Source organism: Lemur catta, chromosome 7 (genome assembly GCF_020740605.2).
Source record: "Lemur catta isolate mLemCat1 chromosome 7, mLemCat1.pri, whole genome shotgun sequence".
Lineage (NCBI taxonomy): Eukaryota > Metazoa > Chordata > Mammalia > Primates > Lemuridae > Lemur > Lemur catta.
Window position 1 is genome coordinate 102,043,376 of NC_059134.1, and position 16,745 is coordinate 102,060,120.

General features: G+C 40.0%; 1 protein-coding gene across 2 annotated transcripts in view; it reads left to right on the plus strand.

Moving 5' to 3' along the window:
• The window catches only part of ATL3 (atlastin GTPase 3), a 49,634-nt gene that overhangs the window by 22,918 nt on the left and 9,971 nt on the right, over positions 1-16,745 (plus strand). For both annotated transcript variants that reach the window (XM_045558200.1, XM_045558199.1), the window contains exons 2-8: positions 3,342-3,556; positions 3,990-4,133; positions 5,600-5,704; positions 6,198-6,248; positions 14,826-14,882; positions 15,689-15,781; positions 16,524-16,662. In XM_045558200.1, coding sequence (XP_045414156.1) covers positions 3,350-3,556; positions 3,990-4,133; positions 5,600-5,704; positions 6,198-6,248; positions 14,826-14,882; positions 15,689-15,781; positions 16,524-16,662 — 796 coding nt within the window. In that variant the 5' untranslated portion in view covers positions 3,342-3,349. The remainder of the gene's footprint in view (positions 1-3,341; positions 3,557-3,989; positions 4,134-5,599; positions 5,705-6,197; positions 6,249-14,825; positions 14,883-15,688; positions 15,782-16,523; positions 16,663-16,745) is intronic.

The following is a 16,745-nucleotide window of genomic DNA, read 5'->3' on the forward strand; positions in this document are numbered from 1 at the left end:
CATTGCTCAGGAAACTAACTTCACATATGTATGTATGTATGTATTTATGACAGGATCGCACACTGTTGCCTGGGCTCGAATGCAGTGGTATCATCATAGCTCACTGAAACCTCAAACTCCTGGGCTGAAGCGATCCTCCTGTCTCAGCCTCTGGGGTGGTTGGGACTACAGGCGTGTGCTACCATACCCAGCTAAGTGTTAAAAATTTTTTTTTGTAGAGAGGGGGTCTTTTTTTGTTGCCTAGGCTCATCTTGAACTCCTGGACTCAAGCAATCCTCCCTCCTTGGCCTTCCAAAGTGCTGGGATTATAGGCGTGAGCCACCATGCCCAGCCTGCTCAGTAAACTTTAATAGTGAAATAGATGAAATTGAGATATCTGGTATCATGAACTTAATTGTACAGTCCTGGGAGACTATTGTATTGGTTACTAGGTTTGGCTATATCTGAAAGAGTCTCCAAATAAGTGATTTAAGCAAGATAAACATGTATTTTTCTTTCACATAAGTGAATCAGTGTGGTAGTTCTCCTTAATGAAGTCCCAGGTTATCCCTCTCTTGTTACTCCAATATTCTTAGGGTGTTGCCCTCATGTACCTGACCCAGGATGGCTCACTCCCACTTCTCCATCCAGCCACAGGCAGGGGGAAGATGCCTGACCTGGAAGTTGCCTGTGTCATTTCCAGGCACTTCTTATTGGCCAAAACTTAGTCACCTGTTCATATCCTACCCATAAGGTTGGGTTGTAAAAGTGTTTCTTTGGGACAGTTATATGCCCAGCAAAAAATCTGTTACATAGTGGGGCAGAAGTGATATTAGGGGAATAACCAGCCATCTCTGCCACAATCAGGACTTTGTTCTGTACTTCTTTGAATGCTGCACAGTACTTAACACTGGCTTATCCCTAAAGTCTGAATAAATTCTTTTGATTAGTTTTTTTGTATGAAAGACTGAGGTCCTTAGGTCTTGGATTTAACTGCTGCTAGGGCAATAAGAACCCTAAGAGATTATTCATGGAAATGTTTCCTTTTTAAAATTTTTTTAATTTTTAGAGACAAGGTCTTGCTCTGTCACCCAGGCTGGAGTGCAGTGGCATCAGCATAGCTCACTGCAGCCTCAAACTTCTAGGCTCAAGTGATCTTCCTGCCTCAGCCTCCCGAGTATCTGGGACAGGTGCGTGCTACCATGCCTAGCTAATTTTTAATTTTTTGTAGAGACAGGTTCTCTCTATGTTGCTCAGGTTGATGTCAAACTCCTGGCCTTGCTAGGCTCGGTGGCTGTGTCTCTACAAAAAATAGAAAAATTAGCTGGGTGTGGTGGCATGCACCTGTACTCCCACCTACATGGGAGGCTGAATCAGGAGGATCGCTTGAGCTTAGGAGTTTGAGGTTGTAGTGAGCAATGATGATACCACTGCACTCTAGCTGGGGTGATAGCATGAGACCCTGTCTCAAAAAACAAACAGAAAAACAAAAAAAAAAAACCCAATTCCTGGCCTCAAGTGATCTTCCTGGCTTGGCCTCCCAAAGTGCTGGGATTACAAGCCTGAGTCTGGGCCTGACCAGAAATGTTTCCTTTTTATCTAGGCAAGAGTGGGAAAGAAAAATATTAGTATACATTTATTACAATGATAGCATGACATTTAACCTGTATTTATAACTTGTTTTCCATTAGTCTACAAACAGTTAAGAAAATGAGAAGAACCCTTTTGTCACTATCTGATACCATGAATACAAAAAGTAAGCATTAGTTCCTATAGCTGAAATGGTAGAGTCTGGTAGTTGACCTGTTTTATCTGCTTTGCCTGCTGTGATCATGCATCCTTCAATGCTTTTTAGACGTTATTTGGGGACCATATTTGTGATTTTGGCCATATCTGCCTATCAGGGCTATGCTTTACTTAATATATGTACATAAATCTACTTTAAATTAATTTAGTTCTTAAACTTAGCCTCCTTCTAAGCAATAATCCATTAAAACATAGGCTTGGTGTTTTAAAGTATGCATTAAAATGCATAATTTTTAAAATAAAAAATGTCCTTTAACTACCTACAAGCATCTCCTTTAATGCCAGGGGTACAAACTGATACTTGGGGAAATTGTGCTTTGCCTCATTCCCTAAGCCCCCACTGGTAGTTTTTTGTAAACTTTCCTTAAATCCATAGCTACTAAGTGGCTCTGAATTTCAAAGAATTAAAATCTGTGCTTTCAGCTCCATTAGGGAAAGTGCTAGTTAATGGGTAACTTTGAACTGTAGAACAAATTGGTCCTAAAACTTTGAGCTGTCTGTGAAACATAGCCACCTAATAATCTTTTTGAGCTTATCTCCAGGACCTGTGGGGCAAGATGCAGAACCTTTGTTAGCCTTGTTTCCTTATTTTTAAAATGGGGCAGTATTATTTATGTCATAGGATTGTTCTGAAGATTAAATAAAATATGTAGAAGGCTTAGCAGTGGCAGACACACTTTCTACTGTTGATAGACATTTGTGTTATTTCCGCTTTTGGACTATTTTGAGTAAAGCTAATGTGTACATTCTTGCATATGTGTCTTTTGGTGGACATATGCATTTATTTCTCTTAGGTACATACGTAGGAGTGGAACTTGCTGGATCATAAATATTTTGAATTTTAGTAGATATTACCAGTTTTCCAAAGTGGTTATACTATTATATGCTCCCATCAGAATGTATAAGAATTCTAGTTGATCCACATCCTCTCCCACAGTTGATATTGTTAGTCTCATAAATTTTAGCCATTCTAATGGGCAGGTAGTGGTATTTTATTGTGGTTTTAATTTATATTTCTCTGATAAATAATGATACGGAAGTATCTTTTCATATGATTATTGACTATTTGGATTTTTTTGTGTGTGAAGTGCCTATTGACAATCTTTTACCTATTATTATTATTATTATTTTAAAAATTGGAGGCTGAGTACACTGGCTCATGCTTGTAATCCCTAGCAGTTTGGGAGGCCAAGGTGGGAGAGTCACTTGAGGCCAGGAGTTTAAGACTCGCCTGGGCAGCATAGCGAGACCTCTTCTACAAAAAAAAATTAGAATGTTCATTTTTTACTTACAGATTTCTGTGTTGATTCTGGATGTGAGTCCTTTGGAAATAGGTTTTGTGACTATTTTCTCCTAGTCTGTGGCCTGTGTTTTTACTCTCTTATTGGCATCTTTTGCCAAACAAAAATTCTTAATTTTAATGAAGTCGAATTTGTCATTTTATTTTCTTTTATGGTTGGTATTTTGTGTCCTGTTGAAGAAGTTTTTGTTCTTATGTTCAAAAATATACATTAAAAAATATTTGAAACTAATTTTTTTTCTCTACGTGAACACAGGTGATGCCATGGAGAGCAGCAAGCCTGGTCCAGTGCAGGTTGTTTTGGTTCACAAAGACCAACATTCCTTTGAGTTAGAAGAGAAAGCCTTGGCCAGCATCCTCTTGCAGGACCACATCCGAGATCTTGATGTGGTGGTGGTATCGGTGGCTGGTGCCTTCAGAAAGGGCAAGTCCTTCATTCTGGATTTTATGCTACGATACTTATATTCTCAGGTAAAGTAGAATTATTTAATTTCAAATTAGAAAATGAGGCTGGGTGCGGTGGCTTACGCCTATAATCCCAGTCCTTTGGGAGGCGGAGATGGAAGGATTGCTTGAGGCCAGGAGTTCAAGACCAGCCTGGGCAACATATCAAGACCCCATCTCTTAAAAAAAAAGTTAGCCGGGTATGGTGGTATGTGCCTATAGTCCCAGTGACTCAGGAGGCTGAGGTGGGTAGATCACTTGAGCCCAGGAATTTGAAGTTATAGTGAGCTATGATCATGCCACTGCACTCTAGCCTGGGCGACAGAGTGAGACTCTGTCTTTAAAAAAAAAAATAAGAAAATGAGGCTGTTATGTACAAAAAAGCAAAATAAACTCGTGAATTATCCTTGATGTGTAAAATTTCTTAAGAATTAATGGAAATTTCTTATTTCTCCTTTAGAAGGAAGGTGGCCATTCAAATTGGTTGGGTGATCCAGAAGAACCGTTAACAGGATTTTCATGGCGAGGGGGCTCTGACCCAGAAACCACTGGGATTCAGATCTGGAGTGAAGTTTTCACTGTAGAGAAGCCAGGTGGAAAGAAGGTAAGAATGAAAAGACTTACAAATTAACAACAACAAAAAATTGAGAACTTCAAGATGTACTGTGTTAATTCAATTGAAAAAAGAATTTTTATCCAGGTATTATAAATGCATGGTTTAAATGCATGAATATAGTTTAAAAGGTCAAATGATACTATAAGGCTTCTGACAGCAAGTAGCTGTCATGTGTGGTATTTTTCCCTCTGCCTGATTTTTACTTCCCAGAGGCTAATGCTCTTATTTGTTACTCCTTACTCCTTTGTGGGTGTCACAGATGTGGCTGCTGTTGCTCTGGGAGCTGAGCAGGGAAAGGAAATAGGGGATCTCACTGTTCAGAAGGTGGGCATTCTCTATCCCGCAGCTATCAGTAGGCTTCTTAACCTTCAATCTTATCCATGCCCGGTAAGCTACAGTTGTAGAGCCTTTCTATAAATTTCTTTGTAAGGATTGGGAGGGGCAAATCATGTGTTTCTTAATACAGACTTTGGCTGGGCATGGTGGCTCATGTCTGTAATCCTAGCCCTCTGGGAGGATCACTTAAGGTCAGGGGTTCGAGACCAGCCTGAGGAAGAGCGAGACCCTGTCTCTACTAAAAATAGAAACAAAAAATTAGCGGGGTGTGGTGGGGAGCGCCTGTAGTCCCAGCTACTCGGGAGACTGAGGCAGGAAGATCGTTTGAGCTCATGAGTTTGAGGTTGCAATGAACTACGATGATGCCACTGCACTCTAGCCAGGGTGACAGAGCAAGACTCTTGTCTCAAAAAAAAAAAAGAATATAGGGAAATAAAGAATTATAACATTGAAATATAACATTGAAACTTTTTCATGGAAGGATCTTTTTTTTTTTTTTTGGAGACAGAGTCTCACTCTGTTGCCCAGGCTAGAGTGCCGTGGCATCAGCCTAGCTCACAGCAACCTCAAACTCCTGGGCTCAAGCAATCCTCCTGCTTCAGCCTCCCCAGTAGCTGGGACTACAGGCATGCACCACCATGCCCAGCTAATTTTTTCTATATATATTTTTAGTTGTCCATATAATTTCTTTCTATTTTTAGTAGAGATGGGGTCTCGCTCTTGCTCAGGCTGGTCTTGAACTCCTGAGCTCCAACAATCCTCCCGCCTCGGGCTCCCAGAGTGCTAGTATTACAGATGTGAGCCACCGCGCCCAGCCTTTCATTTCTTTTTTAACAACAAAAAACATCTTACTGACTGGTTAGGTGATAAGCTAATTGCCTTCAACATTTGGCTGTCAGTTGGTGGGAGGTAATTTTCTCTTCCTTTTGTATTGCTTTGTATGCCTTTGGATAATCTTCAGCAAAGTGCTCTGGTCAGATAAGGCACCTAAATAATTGTACATTTCTGAGCAGGTGTTTAAGGCTCATGTAAGTGTTACCTCTACTTTTCGATTTCTCCTTTACATTTTCCCCCTTCTCACTTTAACCTATTTTGTTTGTATTTTGCTTTTTTTTAAGGTTGCAGTTGTTCTGATGGATACCCAGGGAGCATTTGACAGCCAGTCAACTGTGAAAGACTGTGCTACCATCTTTGCTCTAAGCACCATGACTAGTTCTGTTCAGGTAAAAGCCACTTGACTTAGAAAATGTTTGCAGAGGAAATAAGATAAAGGGAGGACATCTAGTTTAAGTTGTTCTGTTAACAGAATCCCTTTGTTGATATGTAAGTGTTCTTTTTAGACTATAGATAAAAGTTAAGCTCTTATAAGCTCAAGAAGGAGCTAAACTATTTTTCCTCTTTGCTCATAATTATATATAAAATGCTCCAAGAAAAGTCTAAAAAATGGAAATTGAAATTACATCAGTTACATCATATAGAAAATGTATTTGGTAAGAACTTAGGAAAACAATATTTTAAACTATAGAGGAAGAATTTCATGATTTCAACCTTATATGTGTAGTTTTCCAAAAGACACTAAATATTCCTGTTTCAACAGGCTTCATATTCTTATATGCGAACTTTTAATTGTACAGGGCTTCTGTCAGTGCTTTAGGGTTATTTGGGATTTGTCTGAAGTAAGCCAGAATAGTATCAATCTGGATTTTTGTTTTCTAGATTTATAATTTATCCCAGAACATTCAGGAAGATGATCTTCAACAGCTGCAGGTATATATTTCTCATAAAAGTTTTAATATCATAATATATTATTTACAAGTTTTAAGAGTAACAAAAATTTTAGAACTGAGTAGTTTTTAGCAAAAGATTGAAATATGCAGGAAGGTTTTTGGTTCATACTGTGTATCTGTTGCTGGAGTGGAGCAGGGGTGGTCAGGAAGGCCTTACTGATCTGAGCAGAGAATGGAAGAGAGTGGGTGAGTGAGGCCTTCAGATACATCTGGGGCAGGGGGTGGGAATGTTATAGGAGATGTAGCAGCAAGAAGAAAGACCTGAGGTGGAACGTGCTTGGCAGGAGCAAGGAATGGCAGGAAGGCCCGTGCTGGGATTGGAGGGTGTGACAGGAGGGGGTTAAGCGTTGAAGTCAGAGAGGCAGTGAGGTGCTGGTCATGCCAGGGCTTTTCCTCTGGGGGAGTGGGAGCTCTTAGTGGGTTTTCAGCACAGAAGTGATGTTATCTGACACTGTAAAAGGATTACTCTGGCAGCCATGTTTAGAATAGATTTTTAGAGGGCAAGAATACATTCAGTGGGGAACTGGTCATGGAGCTATTAAAATAATCCAGGTGAGGTTAAATAAATTAATATTTGCTAAATGCATAGAACTATGTGCCTGGAAAATAGTATGTGCTTAATAACTGCTAGCCATTATTATTAGTACCATTTTCTATAGCAGCAGTTCTTATCTGTTTCTCCCATAAAACACTCTTCAGTGGATATTCCAGGGTTGGATGCAATTCCTGACATACTTGTCTAATTCTGCTTCTCCCACTGACATTCAAGAAAACATACCAGAATGTGAGTGAGTGAGTAGGTCATTATTATAGAGATTACTTTGGATTAGTTCTATTTTATCTTTCTTTAAAAAAACAAAGAATTGAGAACAACATTGAAAAGGACAAAAATAAAAATAAAAAATCATTCCTAAACTTTGGTCCTTAATGTTACTAATAGCAATTGCTTATACTTCTTTATTGGTCGTTCTATACCAGTGGCATGACTCAGTGGTTGAGAGTTATTACTCTGTAAAACTTTTTCATCAAAAATTGACTTTGGGCCGGGCGTGGTGGCTCACGCCCGTAATCCTAGCCCTCTGGGAGGCCGAGGTGGGTGGATCGCTTGAGGTCGGGAGTTCGAGACCAGCCTGAGTGAGACCCTGTCTCTACTAAAAAATAGAAATAGAAAAACTATCTGGCCAACTAAAATATATATATAGAAAAAATTAGCCGGGCATGGTGGCACATGCCTGTAGTCCCAGCTACTCGGGAGGCTGAGGCAGTAGGATCGCTTAAGCCCAGGAGTTTGAGGTTGCTGTGAGCTAGGCTGACGCCACAGCACTCACTCTAGCCTGGGCAACAAAGTGAGACTCTGTCTCAAAAAAAAAAAAAAAAAATTGACTTTGTCACCGCTTCACCTGAAATTTATTCCTTTCTAAACTCTTTCCTTTCACACATTTCTTGAATGCCTAAGTTGTGCAAGGTAGAAGACCAAGTGCTGTAGATATACATAAGGTCACATTCACTGGTATCAGATGTTAGAACTTTAACATATATTTTGTGGGACACAATTCAACCCATAAGAGGTATAATGCAGTTATATAATTCTTTTTTGATACTATTCTCAAGAGCTCTACCATCCTTGGCATGTCTATTCCATGATCATTTCAATATCAACCTTTCCCAATTCTTTTTGTCCCGTTTGTCCTGTATAGTCCTCTGTCTTCTACGATGATTTTGTTACTTTGTGTGTGGCCTTATAACAGCTTTCCAGCTGACTTTCCTGTTTCCAGTTTCTCCTGCCTAAGAATTACACTACATACCGCTGAATCATCTTTATAAATGGTATTGGGATTCTGCTACTCACTTTCTCAGACATCTGTTTTCCAGGGTATTGTGTTAAAGCCAAGCTTTGGTTTATTCTTCAGCGCAGTCCATTAACATGGCTCTTGTTTCCTTTGCATTATCAATGATGATTTTTCATTTCATTCTAGCTGAAGCACTCTTCTCTAGTAAAAGAAATGTTCGTAGTTCTTACAGAATTCAACTTGCTTAATTCTTGTTACCTTTGAAATAAACTCTTTGTTTTTTTCTAGTATCTTTCTTACTTCCCTTTAGGCCATATTATTTCCTATATTTGACTTCAATTAAAAAAAATCACATTTTCTTTTAGACTTTCCCTAAACTAGTGCTTTGAACTCTACTACTTTGTATTTTTGAGTCCCATTAATGGGATGTAGTTTTAAGTGTTTGGGAACAATTATATAGGTAACATGTATTAAAGTTTGGAGATTATTCCCAGTGAAAATGCATTGTTGATTTTTCTCTGTAGTAAATAGTCTAGTTAAAATACTGTTTGTGGTTTATGCAATAGTTAACAGACTTGGTGACAGAAGGGTTTAGGGGGTGAGGTAGAAGCAGATGTTATGGATAACTTTTAAAATTTCTTGATTGAGAGGGAATTCTGGAAGAAGATCTGTGCTTAGAAGGGAAATAGAGGGATCTTTGGAATGGAAGTGTTGGCAAGGTCAAAGAATAGTAATAACAGGAACAGTTTAATAATTCCAAAAAGGTTAGGGAGACCAGGTGTGGTGGCTCCCACCTGAAATCACAGCACTGTGGGAGGCTGAAGTGGGAGGATCACTTGAGCCTAGGAGTTTGAGGTTGCAGTGAAGTATGGTGAGGCCACTGTACTGTAGCATGGGCGACAGAATGGGACCGTCTCCAAAAAAAAGAAAAGAAAAAGAATAAAAGATGAATAGAAGTGACAAAGGGAAGCAGCCACCAGCTCCATCTTTTGATCCTGAAACATGTGGAGTGTGAGAATAATAGTCACTATTTGAGATGTCTATGGGGAAAATTGTGCCCTCAGGTTTTAGTTAAATCAAGGAGGTAGAAGTAACTGCAAGTTTAGGGGGATATGTTCATTGTGGACCTAAAGTTGCAGATGGTACAGTAGGGGTATGTGGCGGGGAGTGAGAAGGGGGAGATTCAGAGCATTATGTAGATGATAGTGCCAGTGCCACAGACTTTGAAGCTGAGGTGAGGGATGTGGTGGATACCTTTAGGGCATTGACTGGTGAAAATAGGGATGATAGGCGTGTTGGATTTACTCACTGGAGATTTACTTACTTTTACTCACTGGATTTAATGGCCAGAGGACTTATCTCACTTGACAAGTCTACTTGATGGTAGACTCAGTAGCTGCATGAATATAAATGTTAAAAAGGAGAAGATAATATGCTTATGTGCCTGGAAATCCACAAGAATCAAGTAGAAAATGATTTAGAGGTAAAAAATAATTAGGATACCCATCACAAAATAGAAATAAAATATCAGTAAGCTTTCTTTTCTACTAAAAATAACCAGTTTAAAAATGTAATGGAAAACGTTCACTATAGCAACAAAATATTAAAAACAGAAAGACCTAACAAGATCTCTGTGAAGCACTTCAGAATTGTATGAGGTATGTAAAAGATTTAACCACATGCAGAAATGTATCTTGTTTCTTATATAGGGGATGGTAATAGCTAACAGATATTAACTGCTTACTCTGTAATAGACACTGTACTGTGTATTATAAATATTACCTCCTTTGGGACTGATTATTACAAAGTTGTCAGTTCCTCCCCACTAAACAAAATTATAAAGGCATTATTCTGGGAACCTGACAGAATCCAGAAACAAAACAAAAACAACAAAACGTTTATTAACTGCTAAGGAAGAGAGATTATAGGGCCCAGCCTGGGGGTTTGGAAAGTTTACCCAATGGAGTTATTATTTTTACTCTGTATGCTTTTTATGAAATTAGAAGTGATATTGTCTTTGTTTTTTTTTTTTTGAGACAGAGTCTCACTCTGTCACCCCAGCTAGAGTGCAGTGGCATCATCATAGCTCACTGCAACTTCAAACCTCCTGCCTCAGCCTCTCGAGTAGCTGGGACTACAGGTGCACGCCACTATGCCCAGTTGATTTTTCCATTTTTAGTAGAGACAGGGTCTTGTTCTTGCTCAGGTGGGTCTCAAACTCTGAGCTCAAGCTATCTTCCTACCTCGGCCTCCCAGAGTGCTAGGATTACAGATGTGAGTCAGGGTGCCTGGTGCTTAGAAGTGATATTGTCTTTGTAAAAAATTAGAACACCCTGGCTAAGGCTGAAGTCCTCCTTGCCTCCCTCCCCAGAGGTAACCACTATTATTAGTTTTGAATATATCATTTTTATTCCTTTTCAGTGTATTTGTAAACACATATATATTCCTATAGAAAATATATAACACATGACTACAATCCCTTATCCAAACCCCTTTGAGGCTAGATGTGTCTTGGAATTCAGAATTTTAAAAATTTTAAATAGATAATATGGTGCATGTAACATGAAGTCTTAAGACAGGAGTGGGTGTTTAGGCAGTATCTCCTAATTAAACATGTTAGGATTTCTGCAGCAAAATGTGTGACTAATTGTATGAAGTGGGGTAAATAAACCCTATAAAAAGCCTCATGTCAGTTTAAGCTAGGTTTTGCCTCCTAATGAGTTTTCTGCCTAACTTGGGAGTATTAGAGCCTTTTGGATTTCAGTACTTCAGATAAGCAGTTTTGAGTTTTGTATAGTTTTGTATGTATGGTTTTGTTTAGTTTATATACGGTATTTTATATATATTGGATACTTTTTTTGTTTTTTTTGAGACAGCGTCTCGCTTTGTTGCCTGGGCTAGAGTGAGTGCTGTGGCGTCAGCCTAGCTCACAGCAACCTCAAACTCCTGGGCTCAAGCGATCCTCCTGCCTCAGCCTCCCGAATAGCTGGGACTACAGGCATGTGCCACCATGCCTGGCTAATTTTTTATATGTATATATATTTTTTAGTTGTCCTGCTAATTTCTTTCTATTTTTAGTTGAGACAGGGTCTTGCTCTTGCTCAGGCTGGTCTCGAACTCCTGAGCTCAACGATCCTCCTGCCTTGGTCTCCCAAAGTGCTAGGATTACAGACGTGAGCCAACCCAGCCTGTTTTCTTTTAGAATTGTGAAGACATTGCTTCATTGCCTTTCAGCTTCCAGTGTTGCTGCTGAAGCCCCACACTATCTGATTCCTGATCCTTTGTATGTGACCTTTTTGTTTCTAGCTGAAGCTTCTAAGATCTTATTCTTGGTATGAATTTTCATGGTAATGTGGCTTAGTGTGGGCTTTTTCTTCATTCTTTGTAAACTTTTATCTTCAGAAAGATAAGATGTTGCTGTGTTTCAACTAAGAAATAACAGCAGAATGCTGTTAAAAGCAGCATTCAGAAAACAAAATAGGGCTGGTGTGATGTAGTGGGTTATCAGAATTTACTAATTTAGTGCCACTAAAGTTTGTATACAAGCCCCCACTGCTAAATTTGACTGGCATTTAAAAAAAAGAAAAAGGGGGGAAAAAGAGCTCTTAGAAATTAAAACTATAACAGCAAAAATGGAATATTCAGTAGGGGAGGAGTTAGAATTTAAATTAGAGAAAATTCCCCAGCAGGTTGAATAAAGATACAAAGTAGAAACTGGAAGGGAGGCAGGGAGTGAGTGAAGGCAAGAGAGAATAAAAAAGAAGAGAGGGGACAGAGAGAGAGGATTGGGGGAGAAAGGGTTTCAAAGGAGAAGAAAAGAGGTAGGGCACACAAGAAAAGGAAAAAGGATCAGTTCAGGAGAGGTTTAAGATATTAATAACAGGTATTTTGGTAAAAGAGAAGAGAGAAAATGGGAAAGAAATTATAAAATTTATGTTAAAATATAAATAATAGAATTTGATGTTCTAGAATTGAAGGACATGAGTTTGTGTTTCGAGCTAGAGCCTTTCCTCAGATTGTCTGGTTTTAGTCTGAAATTTTGGTTCTCAGTGTGCTCATGGCTGAAGAATGACCAGACACATCAAAATAAGGCAAGCACAAAACTGAGTTTGAGGAGAGAAAGACAGTATTATAGGGCAAGAGCCAGGTACAGGATTACAGAGCATGATACATACACCAGAGATGACGACCAGACCCCTTGTCGCAGCAAAGGGAGAGCAAAAGGAAGAGCACAAAAAGGGGGTTGGTTATGGTCTGTCTTGTTTTATAGTGCACGAATTGGGGCCTCCCAGTGGCTCAGATATCACCATGGACCCACTTTGACTGGACAATTGGGAGTTGCATGACCTGAGTCTTAACTATGCATGCAGATTGTTCTAGTTCAATTTCTGGACTTTATGGTACCTATGCAGCTTGGCCCATGGGCTAGAGTCCTCTGCATTCTTTTGCAGCTGGTGTGCTAAGTTATAATTGGCTGATTCGTAGGGTATTCCCTCTTCCCCAGGTATGGCAGTAGCTCAGGGCAGGATCAAAGTGGGGCAGGAGGAAGATGGGGGCCTGGGGCCCACCCTTGGCCTTCTTCCAGGTGGGGCAATTGCACCAAGGCAAAGTGCCCACTTTCTTCCCTAGGAGACCCGGAATCCCTTGCTAACTACCTAACAGAATGTCTGGTGGTCCTGGACTGTATTGAAGAGCGAGGCACTAAATATCTGACTGAGAGCTTTGATAAGAGGTTGGGCCTTATTTACTGGCCTTATATCAGCGGTCCCCAACCTTTTTGTCACCAGAGACTGGTTTCATGGAAGACAATTTTTCTGGGGAGTTGCGGGGCGCGGTGCAGAGCTCAGGCAGTGATGCAAGCAGTGGGGAGCAGTGATGTGAGCAATGGAGAGTAGCTGTAAATACAGATGAAGCTTCACTCCCTTGCCGTAGCTCACCTCCTGCTGTGTGCTCAGTTCCTAAGTTTCACAGAAGATAATTTTTCTATGGGGCGGGTTTGGGGGGGGTGTGGGATGGGGAGGTGGAGCTCAGGCCATGATGTGAGGCCCAGTTCCTATAGGCCATGGACAGGTACCCTGCCATGACCCAGGGGTTGGGGACCGCTGCCTTATATTACAGTGTGGTGATTGGGCAAGATTATCTAGCTATTTTGTTGGCAACTCCTAAATGTCTGTATTTGCAGACCTTTATTCTTGTGCCTTCAGTTTCCCCAGAGATTTCTTTAAACTCCTGCTTGGGTGGGTGGAAACTTGCTGTGGCACCCAGCAGAGTGTGATGGCTAAGGAGTCCCCCACTGTTCACTATGTAGCTTTGACGTAAGTATCTGTTTGCACCAAGGTAGGGGACTTACTCTGAACCTCAGCTGAGTTTGGTAACTAAGTGAGGGTTTTGTTTTGGGGTTTATCGTCTACAGGTGGTATGCTTCCCATCTTCTGTGGGGGCAGAAGAGTATGGGGTGGGTGGGTGCCCTCTCCAAAGACGTGTACACATTTCTTTAGTTGTTAGCCCCACTCCCACACCCCCTCCTGCAAGGTAACTGCATACTTATAATTTCTGAGCCTTTCTGGGATTCTGCTGAGAGAATCCGCATATTTGGCTGCTACTTCTCCCAGATTTCTTGAGAAGGTTCTCATTTGTCTGTTTCCATCCAGGGTTTTTAACAACTCTTTTCACTGTTTGTCCTGTGAATTTATTTTATTTTATTTTTTAAAATTGAGATGGGGACTTGCTATATTGCCCAGGCTGGTGTTGAACTCCTGGGCTCAAGTGATCCTCCTGCCTTAACCTCTCGAGTAGCCAGGACTATAGACATGTGCTACCGTGCCCAGCTAAGTGAATTTATTTCTCTTAAACTTTGTTTTGCTGTGCTTTTAGTGAGGCTTCATGATGAGATAGAGGTAAATGTACACATAAACCCTAACCTTAAAGAATTCATTCATTCAGTCATTTAAATGGCACCAATACTATGGGCCCAGTACTTTTCTTGCTGCTGGAGGTAACATAATGCATAAAACAGACAAATGTTCCTTCCCTCATGGAGTTTAAACACTAGTGGTGAAGACAGACACTAATCAAGACAAATAGAGGTATAGTATATTAGATAGTGATGAGTGTTAAAGAGAAAAATAAGAAAGGGACATGGGTAGGAAATACTGTGTGGAAAGTTGGTTGTAATCTTTTTAGGTATTGCCATGGAAGGCTTCATTGAGAAACAGCCATTTGAGTAGAGATCTTAAGAAGTGAGGGAGCTGATCGTGAGGATATTTGGGGAAGGGCATTACAAGGAGAGGGAGGAGCCAGTACAAAGGGCCTGAGGCAGCAGTGTGCCCTGCATGACTGAGGAACAGCATGTCTGAGGATCCAAGTATGGCTGGATCAAGCTGTAAGGACTGGCTTTTGTACGGAATGAGGTTGCAGGGTTGTGAGCAGAGGCATTGACAAGAGAGCCACTGTGGCTGCTTTGTGGAGAACAGTCTGTAGGGAGGCAAGGGCAGAGGCAGGGAGACCAGGAAGGAGGCTGTTGTAGTGTCCTGCGCCACACAGAAATATTGAGTGGCTGGACTCTGGATTTGCTGATGAATTGAGGTGTGGGATGTGAGAGAGAAATAACCAAGGTTTATGACTCCTGTGGGCTTTTGAAACTGTAGAACTTTGGTCTCAATATAAGTGGCATCCAGTCTGTTAAATGAATACTTTGCTAAAGAATAGCCATAGAACTATTTTAAGACATTTTGCTTTACAAACTATAACTCTTCTTTTTTTTAAAGCTCTTCACAGAATATGGTCGTCTGGCAATGGATGAAATTTTCCAAAAACCCTTCCAGGTAGAATATTAACTATGGATGTAATTCGTGTCTTTGTTTTAGTTCATACATTAGCAAACTGCAGCTCAAAGGCCAAATCTGGCCTGCCACCTGCTTTTATATGACCAGTGAGCTAAGAATGGTTTTTACATTTATAATGGTTGAAAAAACATGAAAAGAGGAATATTTCATAACATAAGTTATCTGAAATTCAGATATCAGCGTCTATAGCTAAAGTTTTAGTGGAACACGGCCAGGCTCATTTGTTTACATATTGTCCTTGGCTGCTTTCCTGCTGCAACAGCAGAGTTGAGTAGTTACTTAAAATATTTACTCTTTGGCCCTTTACAGAAAATGTCTACTGACCTGTGCTTTAGCTAATTGTTTCTTGAAGACAAGAAAGCACAGCAACCTCAATGAGCTAAGAGGTGCTGTCAGTATGTGAGTGGGTTTCTTTCTCTTTCTAATAGTAAAAGCACCTCTGATATGATTAGCTGGTGCCATGTGGTTTCTCTTTGTCCTTTACCACATTCCCCATACTTGCCTTTAGGGCAGAGCCCTGAATTTAACATTTTTCTCATCAATCTCTTCCTTCTGTTCCTACTGACCTGTGGGAACAAAAATAGCAGATGGGATATGTTGGCCTCACATTTGGCTTAAATATGTTTTTCTAGTATTTATAAAGACAGTACAGAGTAGACAAATGCTTTAGTACATTTCCTTGCTCCCTTTGCCGAAGCTGGCATTATGTAAAGAAGAATGGCAACTGTTGTCTTGAGAATGTGTTTAAGCATTGTTACAGTACGTTCTGCTCTTTTCCTAACTAGACACTGATGTTTTTGATTCGAGACTGGAGTTTCCCTTATGAATACAGCTATGGACTACAAGGAGGAATGGCATTTTTGGATAAGCGTTTACAGGTAAGTGGAATATAATTTTCTAAGGAATTATTCTAAAGGTAGTGAGAGCTTTCTCATTTGCCTTTGGCTTTTGTATTCAGAGCAGATTATTGAAAATGATATTGTGTGTGTTAAATATATACATATGAATTTTAACACAAACTAATATTATTTATTCTTGGTAGGATTAAAGAACCTGGATATGTAATGCACAGGGACTGTTCACTTGATCTTAGCCAAAAGGCCAAGAAGCAATGCACAGGGACCGTAGAAAGGAACTCTGGGCAAAAGCCCAAGCTTTGATTATAATTTTCATTTCACATTTTAAAACTAGGGTCTATGTGTGCCTTTAGAAGTCACATTCAGAATTTTAGTTCTGTTGTTCTTATTCATAATTCTTACTTGTTTTGGGTTAGAGATAGGCCCAGCCTGTTCTCTAAAACCAGAACACAGGAGTCCTTTGCCAATTACTACTAACAGATTATATCCTTCATGCCCGCAACTCTTCCTATGTTCTTCCTAAGTATTGTACAATACTCTTTTTTTAAAGAAGCTCATTAGTACCTGTTGTTAGCTATAGGAGTCAAGCCATGGGTAATCAAAATTACACATTTATTGCTTCTTAGGGTTTTGAGTTTTCTTATTTGGCCAGTATAATCCATCAGAGTTGGGGAGGCTTCTTTCCTTTATCCTCATGCTAGTTGTTTCCAGTGAAGAAAACCAAACGGTTTTTGGTTGCTAAATTGTTGGTTTTTATTGGCAGGTGAAGGAACATCAACATGAAGAAATTCAAAATGTTCGAAATCACATTCACTCATGTTTCTCTGATGTCACCTGCTTTCTCTTGCCACATCCAGGACTCCAGGTGGCCACAAGCCCTGACTTTGATGGGAAATTGAAAGGTGTGTTACAGATGTTATTTTAAACATGTGATTTGATCTTTGTAGTTAAAGAACAATGAATCAATTATGAATTGAATGCTTAA